The sequence below is a fragment of the Camelina sativa genome, chromosome 6, assembly GCF_000633955.1.
Source record: "Camelina sativa cultivar DH55 chromosome 6, Cs, whole genome shotgun sequence".
In the NCBI taxonomy this organism is placed as follows: Eukaryota; Viridiplantae; Streptophyta; class Magnoliopsida; order Brassicales; family Brassicaceae; genus Camelina; species Camelina sativa.
In genome coordinates, this window is record NC_025690.1 from 14,071,024 (window position 1) to 14,083,699 (window position 12,676).

General features: G+C 30.8%; 1 protein-coding gene and 1 long non-coding RNA gene across 2 annotated transcripts in view; both read right to left on the reverse strand.

The window, feature by feature from the left end:
• The window catches only part of LOC104791284 (cytochrome P450 90B1-like), a 4,499-nt gene extending 3,030 nt beyond the window's left edge, over positions 1-1,469 (reverse strand). Inside the window, exons 1-4 of the mRNA XM_010517134.2 lie at positions 1,107-1,469; positions 681-1,005; positions 441-593; positions 7-327 (exon numbers count right to left, since the gene is read on the reverse strand). Of these exons, the coding sequence (XP_010515436.1) occupies positions 7-327; positions 441-593; positions 681-1,005; positions 1,107-1,324 (1,017 nt within the window). The 5' untranslated portion in view covers positions 1,325-1,469. The remainder of the gene's footprint in view (positions 1-6; positions 328-440; positions 594-680; positions 1,006-1,106) is intronic.
• Positions 3,633-5,529, reverse strand: LOC104791285. The gene is made up of 3 exons (XR_768887.2): positions 4,784-5,529; positions 4,540-4,648; positions 3,633-4,428 (listed from the first exon to the last, which is right to left on the reverse strand). It is a non-coding gene; the product is annotated as an uncharacterized LOC104791285 (long non-coding RNA).

Genomic DNA, 12,676 nt, shown 5'->3' on the forward strand with positions numbered 1-12,676 from the left:
GTTTACCCTAAGCTCTTCAACGGCTTTAGGGCAAGCTTGCAAGAAGAAGATAGCGAGAGCAATGGCGACAGAAGAAGTCTCATGTCCGGCGAACAACAAACTAAGAATGAGATCGAGGATTTGCTCAGTCGAAAGATTCGAATGTTTCAAAACCCATCCCAAAAGATCATCGTCTGTTCTCTGTTTCCTCACATGATCACTCTTACTCATCTCTTCCTCATCCTCTCTTCTCACTTCTTCTTCTTGATCTTCTTGTACTTCTTCCTTAATTTCTGATTTTCTCTCTTCCATTTTCCTCTCAATAAACTTTAATATTGTTGCTCGTGACTGTACAACCATTTCAGAGTTCTCAATTAAAACGAAAAAAAACAAAAAAAGACACAACCTATAATGAGAGGTTGTGTCTTTACAGCAAAATTTGTAGTTTTAATTAAATGTACCTGAAGGGCTTTACGATAAGCAGTTCCAGGGAGATTGAGAGGAGCAGAGACAACACCTTTCATGAAAGTCACATACTCTTTCTTTAACTGCTCTGTTTCTTCTTCTCCAGGATCCATACTCATTATATGTTTCGCCATTAGATTAAACGTAAACTATTCAATTAAAACACATAAACATGAAGTTAGCAACTCAAAAGTTAAAAAAAAACCAATTAGAGCAAGAAAAGAGAAAAAAAAAACCTTTTTGGCCTCATCTTGAGCAGAGAAAACAGAGTGTTGTTGCCAAGAATCAAGAACAAACAAAGTGTGTCTCTCAACGTCTTTAAGAAGAATGGTTCTAAGACGAGCGTGACTCAAGAAGTTAAGAGAGATACTTCTCATGTCTCTATGCATGTCCCCAACAAGAACAAGCATCGACCATTTCCCAAGAATCCCACCGATACTTCGAGGGTAACTACATTCGAAAAGCCTCCCTTCGTTTTGTAATATGAATCTGTTTAGTCCTGCATCTGCTGATACGATCGTTGGTTCTCCAAACAAATTCGATCTATATATCTTTCCGTACCTGTTAAATAAAAAATAATAATCAAATTTCCAAAAAAAAAATAAAACAGAAGATCTTTTTTTTTTTCTTTTTTTGGGTTGGGTTTGAAGATGTGTTTATACTTGGAGACATGTTGTTGCATGAAGTCACCAAGAGTTGTAGCGGAGTAAGGTTTGAGATAACCAATGGTTTCACCAAGAAATGGCCAACCGGAATGACCCGGAGGGAGATTGAATCTGGTTCTACTTCTTCTCTTCAAAAGGATCAAGAAGAGAAGAAGAGACAAAAGCGATGGGAGAAGAAGAAGAGGCAAGAGAGTATGATGCTCTGTTTCGAACATGGAGCTTATCTCTCTTCTCTACCTCTCTCTCTTTAATTGCTTTGCCTTTAAGATTGGGAATCGGACCTCTACTGAAAAAGGGAGCTTCTGTTTGTAAGAGGATGGTTTTTAAAGAAGTCAGAAAAAATATGTAATTTGTTATCATCGTCATTATAATTTCAATTCAGAAAAACATATAGTAATTTGTTATCATCTGGGTCATTATAATTTGAAGTCAGAAAAAATATAATTTGTTATCATCGTCATTATAATTTTAAGTCAGAAAAAAATATAATTTGTTATCATGGTCATTATAATTTTAATTAAAACTTCCAATTAAGCTTAACCTAACCAATGAGCTTCCTTGCTTTTGTTTTCCCTCCCCTTCCGTATTCATTACTTTTGTTGCCTCGTTATGCTCCTTTTACTTACTCTATTCACAAAAACAAAAAAGTTGCAGAAAGCTGAAATTGTTTAACAGCTAAATTTTTTTATATGATTATTATGTATCGATATAAATTCTATAAATATTCGTCTCTTTCACTATGAAGTAATTTGTCTAAGTTCTTTGGAGATAAATCGTACTACTTATACAATTATCTGATGATCTCTCAAGTGTGATTATACTATATAAGAAGTTAATAACCCATTCGTGCTAATTATAAATGCTCCAGCAGAATCCCAGGAAAGACCGGTACGGTCACCATCGGGGTCTAAAAGAGGGGAATACCAAAGGTACCCTCAAGATAGCGGAAAGGGTGGGGATCACGAGTAGGGGTAGAACAGTGAAAATGTCAGAAGGACCCCTACACGAGCGTGCGGTCAAAGACAGAGTTATTAGATTACATTACCGAACTGGACAGTCAAACCCGTAGACTTTTTGGCTTTGTCTTTTTTTGCCCATCAATAGTCACAAACACATTTACTCTATTTTTTTATACTTAACATATAATAAGTAAAAAATCTTTTTTGTTTTTATAAAATTTTTTTTTTTTTTTCTTGTTGTCCCAATTCTGAATCGCACCATGCATTATTAATTACACCTACTAGATAACATATTATGATCGGGTATAGGCTATATAGTTTTTAAATTTCGTTCCATAGTAGTATATATATGCGTATTTAAATGATATTGTAATTTTATTTACTACTCCTAGCTTCAAGGTTTTAGGTTTATCATATTCGCCGCAGGATCAGTTGTTACGGCGAGTATAGTCGAGGTATAGGATCAGTTAAGTACAAAAACCTTTTATACCGATTATGAAAAATTTGAAAAAATAAATACGATAGTGTTTAAGTAAGTGTAAACATAGCTCAATTTAATAAATTCAATTTTTTATATATTTGAAAATAAATTAAACTTAATAGTTTTTGGTTTGGTTGATATTCACAAAATCATACAGATACTAATTAAAATTAGAAATAATATACTTTCTCCATTTCACAAATAATGTCATTTTAAATTTTATATTTGTTTAACAAAAAATGTCATTTTACATTTTCAATACATCATTTTACATTTTGAATGCATTTTCACATTAGATTTTCTATGTGTACCCTTAATATGTAACTAAATTAACATATTAGTCATTTATTAAATAAGGATATATATATATACTAATATTTTAATTTTTTTTGTGAAATATGTCAAAATGACACTTTTAGGGAGTAATAATTTTGGATTTGTTATACGGTAATAATTTTGATGTGGAGAAGTATATTTAAGAGTTAGTAGAGACTATGAATATTTTTAGTTTCACTTTTTTTGTGTGGATAAGAGTAAATAGATTTTAATAAGTATTACATTTGTAGAATTCTTTTTAAAACCATTTTAAAGTTATTTTATGATTAAAAAGGCTAATTATTTATAGCATTTTATATCTTCATCCAAACTTTTCTTTAACTGGGATCCTTAACTTTCTTTTTCCAAACTTTTCCTTCACTATATGGGATTTATTTTAAAAACTTTTCCTTAGATTAGAAATTTAAGTTTTGTAATAAATTACATAAAAATGTAAGCATTAAATTCCTAGATTTATTGTTTGCAGAAAAAATTAACTATCACAGTTGTAGAGGCTGTCATTATGGCCACAAGAACATATGATAACTGTAGTACAGCATGTAGATCTTTCTAAATCATTAGGCTTGGAAGTTCGAACGTAACATAATAACCTATAATAATCCTTCATGTTCATGGCATCGCGGTTACATGATCAAACTATATCTTCCTCGATAGTTAAAATTTTATGTCGGAAAAAGAAGATTAAATTTTAAACATCCAAAACTTATTTAATTTGAATAATCACATACCTAATAAATAAAACTGTTAAGCCCTTAAAAAAAACTGTTACAAGTTCCTTCTCGTATTAAATTCCAACTAACAATAAATATGTTAAAGATGCATTAAAGAAAGCAATTTAATAGTTGCAGATGGTTACACCCTTGTAGAGGTCTTCGAAACTGTAACCCAAAAGATCTATGCATTTTTAGATCATTGAATGGAATCCAAGAAAATTTAACAAACGACAAAAAAATTCGTTTTTCTTTCTTGTTTTTGTTTTTATTGTTGACCAACAAAGAATGAAATTGTAGTGTTCTTTAACATACGGTCCCATAATTATTACCACGCGTGTGAATTTCATTTTCGACATATATCAAATAACTACTATTCGGTAGTTACTAGTATACCATACGTGAAAGGAAACCCATACATGGATATGTAAAAGTTTCTTAATTAACACATTTGTTTTTTTCTGCAAGGAATTATGTAACTGGTGTGCGAGAAACTTATCTTTTGCTGGTAGACTAATGCTCATCAACACTGTCATTTTAGGGATCTCCAATTTCTGATGAGCCACCTTTGCTCTTCCTAAAAAATGTATATCCAAGATCCACTCTCCATGCAGTGCTTACCTTTGCAAAGGGAATGTGGAAGAACACCACACTGCGAGAGTCTCATGGGAAATGGTAACTAAACCGAAGAGTCAAGGGGGATTGGGAGTCTGTGACCTCTATTTTTGGAATCGTGCGTGTCTGCTGAAGCTCATCTGGCTTCTCTTCTTCCAATCTGGCTCAGTTTGGGTGGCATGGTTCAGGCTCCATTTCTTACGCGGCTCGCTAAACAACTAATGGACAATGAAACCGCGGCAAGCTTACTCTTGGTTGGCAAATAAGGTACTGAAGATGCGAGGTGAAGTATATGGGTGGATAAAGTTGCGAGTTGAGAATGGGGTTACCTGTAGAGTTTGGTCTGACAACTGGTCTCCGTTTGGTAAAATAAAGGAGTTCCTCTCTACTACTGCTGATTCGAGACTCGGAATCCATCAGAATACAACGCTAAATCAACTGTACGGACAAAATCGATGGTTACTGCCTCATGCACGGACAGACAAACAAGTATCTCTACTTGCATACATCACTACCTTGACTCTTACAGATCGACATGACTACTATGAATGGGAGTTAGAAGGAAAAACTTACAAAAAGTACTCCACTAGCCAAATCTATCGTCTCCTACGATCTTCCTCCCCCTGGTCCCTTGGCGTAAAGCGGTATGGAATTCAAGAGGCATCCCAAAACACAGTTTCCATACTTGGCTCTTGGTGTTTAATCGATGCCCAACTCGAGATAGGATACTGCAGTGGGGACTTCAGTCTGACCCTTCTTGTTTGCTATGTAATTCTTGCCCTAAGAGCCGAGACCATTTATACTATATCTGCCGTTTCACTTGGTCTGTCTGGTCTTTAATCGCCTTAAAATGCGGGTTCCAATCTTCCAATTTTTGGCTGACTACTCTTGGTCACATGCAATCTCTGCAAGGATCCACGGTGAGAAGACTCACCCTTCTAGCTTGGAAATGTACTCTCTACTTACTCTGGGAAGAACGCAACAATCGGCTTCACCATCAACAGTTCTGATCTGTAGAAGCCTTACTCCGGATCTTCGATACTATCATTCGAAGTAAGATCTCTAGCCTGCGGGAATTGGATCCTCCCCTCTCCTTGATGATGGTCAACCTCTGGTTCTCTTCTCCTTAAATGCCACTTTTACTATTCTATCGGCTACCCTCTCCATAGGTTTCCAACTAAGTTCTACTATATGTGTTTCATCGGGTATTATATGTGTAATGGGCTATGCCCTTCTAATTAACCGGGTCTTCCCCATAACAAACTCTAATGCTGGGGCTTTTATAATTTTTTTTCTTTCTGCAATTTAAATAGAAAGGTTTTTCAAAAGAAAAAAAAAGTTTATGTATATGTTGACTTAGCTTCAATTGATTAGCATATTTGTTGTCCAAGGCCATATTCAGTTTATAAGTTTGTATATATGACAGGGTCCTCTAAACTAGTTACCTCCACTAGTGTCACTGTAATGTCGTATTTACTATCATGGTTCGAGTCCAACGTCCTATATCAATATTTGAACCAAAGTTGATTCATTTGCGATATATCCACAATAATGTAAATTATAGAGAAATAAAATAAAGGGAAGAAAGTTTTATATTATGAAATACCTGGAACATATATTGAGATCAGCTAACAATAGTATTTTATCGTAAATATTTTCCAAAATCGTTATCGCAAAATTTTAACGAATATCTAGAAAATCCAAATAGGGTCGATATTGATTGTGAGAGAAAGCTGGCAGGGACCATTATTCCACAACCTTTTGGTTGTCACCTCTTATTCTCTTTGATAATTATTCACATACTCCATGGGTCACTACTCTTTCCCTTTTCTTATTTTTGTTTTTCAATACCCTTGTTAAATAATATATACGCTTTTCTTTCTTTTTAAATTTGCTGGATTAGCATAAGAAATTAATAAATCATGATTGGACTGATCTATAAAATTGGATATTCTATGACCTTGAATGGTGATTGAAAAAGCGGGACGTTTTTGTATAAAATAGAAAATCCGCATTAATTACACCATTCATGTAATTTGTATTAATTTGCGATTTTGTAAAAAACAAAAAAGGAAAATCGCGTTAATTTTTTGTTATGTCGTATTAAATGTAAAACGCCCCGCCAATAAATTTTCTTCATATATGGTGCGTATCATCATAAATCCGCCATTTCATTTCTTTCTTTTATTTTATAATTATAAGTGATACATTAATATTTGTCTAAATTTGTATTAAAAGAAGGTTTGTGTTAAATAATAAATTGTTTTTAATTTAAAAACAAAATGCTTATGCAACAAATAATAAAAAAAAATAAGAATAATTTACATATGCTGTAAATAGCAAAAAAAAAGTTAATAATTTATAAATATATATTTTTAGTTGTGCATAAAAATATGTACATAAAAGTTAAATTTTACTTTAAATAAATTTGAATATTTTTTCATCAATACAAATTAAACCAGTAATGTATAATTAACTAGACTTAAATTTTTTTGCAAAGAAATTATAGTTTCCTTTAGAACAAAATTATGTTTAAAATGATGTATTTCTTCACTATTTTAATGAACACAAATTTACATGATTAATTTAAAATAATTTTTAGTTTTTAAAGTTTATAAATAATGGATGAAATCACTATTTCATTAACAATAAAGACAATTTAATTTATGATATATTTGCTTATGATGTTTATTTATAATATATAATTATATTAGTTATTAATAAAATAATTTAAAATCCATACCGCATATATTTTTTTACCAATCAAACATTATTTTGTACCGCATATTTTGTATAAACTGCACTTGTCCCGCAAATACTTTTGTCCCGCACGTACCGCAGTTCAACCGTACCGCACTATCAAATCGTTTGTCCCGCACTACCAAATCCGCTGTTACCATTCAGACCCTATATGTAATTGATCAAGAGATTTGAAATCGAATCAAACTTAGAATAAAATACTTCGATCGGTATTCTGTTTTAGTTATATATATATATATATATATATATATATAATAAAAATGAAAATAACTAAACCAAAATTAAACTCGATGTGTGAATGTATTGTATCAACAAATTATACATTAACACAATTCCAGTTGACAGAAAAAAAAAACATATTCGATGTCATCTAACCGAATGAAACAAAAAAGTTTACATTTTATTAGAAACCCCAACTCCATATTATATTTTCACATAAACTAATAAAATTAGATATTTGGTTATAACAATCTAATAATTTTTTCTAAGATGATTAGTATTTTTTATTTATTTTTTAAATCTCTTTTGCGTATATTTCCATCCTTGAGTCCTTAAAATATTTTCATACGAATTGGGAACCACACTCGATTCCTGTGAATGTAGCTGAACATATGACCAGAAAAGTGAAATTCTAGCTCAACCCGAACCAAACATACCCACATCTACGTTGGTTTATGTTCGGCATGGTGTTGTTGTGATAGCTTTAAACGACTAAAAGCTTACATCAAATTTCGTTTAGAGTAATTAAAAGTTCAACGACCATGAAAAGAACAGGGCTGTTCAGCCTAAATATCAAACAGAAACATCACAAAAGTCACAGAGCTACTATCGAAAGTATTTCCAGAAATATAATATAATTAGGTAACAACGTGTGCAAATAAATCAATTCAAATAAAATTATTATTTGAGATTTGATATTTATTTGTGTAAAATAAAATATGTAAATTAATTATTTTTTTGTTTTATTTAAATTTATATTTATTTTATATAAAAATATGTTTTACCCGTGAAATATTTGTAAGTAAATAATAATTTTAATATGATGAAAAAATTTGTATGAAATTTATTTTAATAAAACATAAATAATTATTAAATTTTTAAAAGAAATTAATTTTTTGTTTTTTAAAGAAGTATAATAGTTTAATTTATTTAATGAATTTTTATTTAAATTTGTAATAGTATAAATGTAATTATAATTAATTAATAGGGTTTATTTGCTAAAATGTACTAGGTCTCTACTACATGTGCTCGTTAAATTATACGTACGTGTGAATATATGCTATACATATATAGGGGATCATGCATGGATCATGCTGCTTGTATTGACTTTAAATTCATATTGTTTTGGAATAAAGTTGTTTTTTAAAATTTCTTGCCGTATTGACTTTTAACTTTTTATTTTGTAACTTAAAGTTACAATCAAAATTTGATGAATTTAAGGAATATAAGAGGGAAGTTGTTGTATTTTGTTTATTTTCACCACTACGGCACTACCTTTCACTATTTCTCATGTACGGTACGGTGTCTAGTATCGGATAATATTTATCATCGATTATGTTGAATTTAAATTCATGTGATGACAAATCAATAAGCTACAAAACCAATAGGATATTTATTTGTATGTATCGAAGAAATTAAATCATCATGAAATGAATTCGAATGTACCAAATATTGAAAAAAAATTCTTTTTTTTTTCTTTTTCTAGTCGACTTAATTGGATATTGGAAATATATAGAATTAATTTTTTTTGGAAATATATAGAAGAGAGAATGATAATGGGGGAAACTTTGGGCACGTCCATGTGGTTCACATTATTGCACTTCACGTGCAGTTGCTCGTCCACCAGCTTTCTCCCAATTTCACATGCCTTTTTCTAGTTATTTTCCGTTCCTGCACAACTAAGAAAACGATACTATAATAATAATACGTCTATTTCTAAATTCCGTAATTATTTTTTCTTCAAATACCGTTTCCATAATAAGGATTTATATGCACCACCACCAATATTGAGTTTTACAAGTTTCTCCTTATTATATATAATCAAGAACATGTGCTAACTCCAAAAACAAAAAAAATGTCAAAATTTCTTACAATTTTTTTAAAGGATGCTATTTTCTTCACATTGTAATTTGTAATTTTCAACTTTTTTTTTTCAATTGTGAACCAGAAAACCTAGGAAATTACTCTTATTTTCTCTGATATGTATAGAGTTTAAATTACTCGATTTTAAAATAAAATTGATATACAAAAAAAAAGTAGTAGTAATGTAAGAAATAAGAAGAAAACAAAAAAAAAATAGAGAGAAAAAAGGGAAGGGGAAGCACTCGTGCGGGTGCGGGGGGGACGTAACGGCGGCCCAATGATTGCCGTAATGGGGCATGCAGGAGGTGGGAGATTGACACGTGTTAAGTCACACGTGTGGGAAGTGAAAGTGATATGACGAGAGACGAGAGTGGGCTGTGATATAAATGCTCTCACCAACCGTTTTGCTTTAGCAACTTTCACAAAAACAAAAACATTTACGCAATTTAGCAATTGTGAGAACTTGTGATCTGACCTCACTTCTCTTCTCTTCTCTTATCTCTCCTTAAACCCACCAGCAGCTGTCTCTCACCAAGAGTCAAAACCTTTCTCTTTATTTCCTTTGGCTTTTTTTTTTCTTTAAATATTCTTGAAGTTTACATTTTCAAAATTTATCCCAACTTTTTCTCTTTAGTCGTATGCATGCATGTATGCATGACAATATTGATAACGCTCATAAACTATGCAGTAAGAGAGAAACAAACAAGTAATGAAAAGACCACATGGTTTTTAAACTATTTAACAAATAAACATTGCTTTTAAACTAGTTCTATATCACCTTAGGTTCTTCCACAAAACTATTTTACTTATGTCCCTAATTCGATCATATGGGATGAATTACGACTACAACCTCGATAAAGAGATATACGTACGGACTTCAGCACATTACTCTTTAATTAATGAACTTTTGTGTGTGTATGTCTTAACTCTTTTATTAACTATGGCAAGAAAGTATAGCGAAAAAAAGTATTTTCGACTATTTTATACTAACATACATACAAACCAATTAAACTCTAAAAAAAACACGGAGATTTTTCAATTCTCGCTCACATAATTTACGTAATACAGTAGTATTGTTGTTGTTTTGTTTGTTTGGAAGAGTCGAATACCCTGACCAGCTACACTTTAAATTTATACTAACAAATTTGAATTCACAAGTTACAACAGTAAACATCTTGAAACTTGAACTTTTAATGCGTTTTCTCGAACTTGCAACCAAAATTGTAGACCAAAAGTGTTTGACGTGAATAAGCAGTAGTGGAGCTAGGAATTCAATTCATCACGGTCAAAATATAATTTAAGAGGTTAATTGTGTTATTAATTTTTTTATAAGAGTCAATTCTGTTATTTTATCAGGGTCAATTTGATTTTTTTCCTAAAAATTCAACTAAATTTAAAATTTCATCATGCTTCTACTCTAGCTCGGCCCATGTGAGTAAGAGTAATTTGACCTTTATAAACTATAAAAAAGACAAATAAAAAGGACAAATAGAAAGGACAAAGTTAGTCTGACCGAATTGTTTTTTTTTTTTCATGTAACGACTCGATCTAGTAGATCATGCGGCTACCAGCTACTAAATAATCTTATATATGCATTCGTTATAGTTAAGCAGTTCAATTTAATAACACTGTTTTGAAAATCACAAATTATTCTGACTTTCACGAATATTATCGACAACAAATTCTCAGGTTTCACACACAAATAGTTTTACATTTACATGTGCTTTATGGATAATATGGAAGAAAAAAATTGAGAAACTTTACATAATTAAATTAGAACAATCTGCGTTATTAAAGATGGTTCAATAGTTTTTTTGAAGTTTATTTTGTCACTTAGTACATAATTTGATAGTACATGATTCCTATATTTTTTTTCATGATCTCTCTAAACTCGGAAAAATACAAATAAAATGACCAACGAAGAACTTAGACCGACTTGATTTTAAATAATGCCGCGATCTAGTGTGCTACGTAGCTAAATTATCTTGGATCAATTTATTTTGTCGACAAACCCATAAATTCGATATGACTAAGCAAATGTTGACTTGTATTGACTTAAACTAAAAGTTAATAGTCGGATCGAGAGAGATAGAGATGGCTACAACTACAAACAAATGAAAAAAAAATGAGAATGGGATCATCACTACCTCAATCACTCTATCAAATCAATGTGACCAAAATCTCAATCATACATATACTTGTTAGGTACGTTTCGTTATTTTAATTTTTTTTAAAAGATTGTGTAATTCGTCCACGATAGAACGAGTTAAGAATATCGAGTTTTTTCAAGAATATCGAGTTATATATACTCAGCATGCACATCGTTCTGTAAATGAAAAAACAATATTCCAATGTCTTACATTGAATATAAACAATCGGGATAGCATAGTATTGTACAAATCGAATAGCATAATTGTAAAATAATGTCTTGGCTGTTATATTAAAAGAATGATAACCTATAAGTTATAAATACAAAACCAAAAATTATAAACAAATAAATATTGAACAGAAATCGGTGTCGGGTATATATTGGTAAATTAATAGAAACAGTGAAAATCAGTAAATCACAGATTATTCTTCTCATCTATCGTTCAATGTATTACCACTCCTATTAAGGATGAAATTACTTCATGATTACTTACACAAACATATGATAATGTTCGAGTTTAAATCTGATTACATAAGTAGAAATTTAGGTGAAGATATGAAGAAGGGTGCATGGGGGTTCCCCCACAGCCACCTAGAAAAGTTATGATTGTATTTCAATCATTGCCCACGAGCGCAACCGAACAACACATCAATCTCTTTCCCTTCAATTCATTTTTATTTTATCCCTATCGTTTTTACTTTGCTCGATATATAAGTTTATGTAATTACAAATTTCTCATGCTTTGAATCATATCGTCCCACTACTTTTTGGAAACTAGTCATTGCTCACAATGTTTGACTATTTCCCTTCTATTCTTTTTGTCTTTACCTTTCTCCATTTAAGGCTTAGCTAAAATGATTATGCTAAATGAATAGTTAAATTGAAATGATAATGGCTCATTTTTTTAATTACTCCAAAAGTTTTATTATATATTATTTTAAAAGGAACAATTTGTATATAATATCTATTAAATATATCTAAAAATAATATTCACTTAAATTATTTTATCGATGGATTTCTAACTAAACACATCACAATCCAAATTTTATTTTTGCGAATAATACATACTTTTATTTAAAGATTTTGCATATAAATATAAATATAGATTTTTTTTGAATGTTGTTCTCCGACATGAAACCATTAACTCATTCTTTATAGACAAAACATAATTATGTGATTAACAGAAAAAGAAACATAATCATGCAGAGGAAAAACCTAAGTAAATGGAAGAGGAGGCTAATCAAAGCCCCATGAAGCAAATGCTATTAAGTAAAAGAAAACTACTTTTAACTAACAAAAGTTAAGTGTATGTGTGTGGTTAATGGCAAACATTAGTAAGACAAATTCTAGATTGTTTATGAAAAGTAATAATTATTAAATTGTGGCTTGTAATTGACTGTAGTAAAAAAAAGGACTTTACAATATCGTATATATAAAAAAACGACAAGTATTATTATATAATTGATAAGAAATAT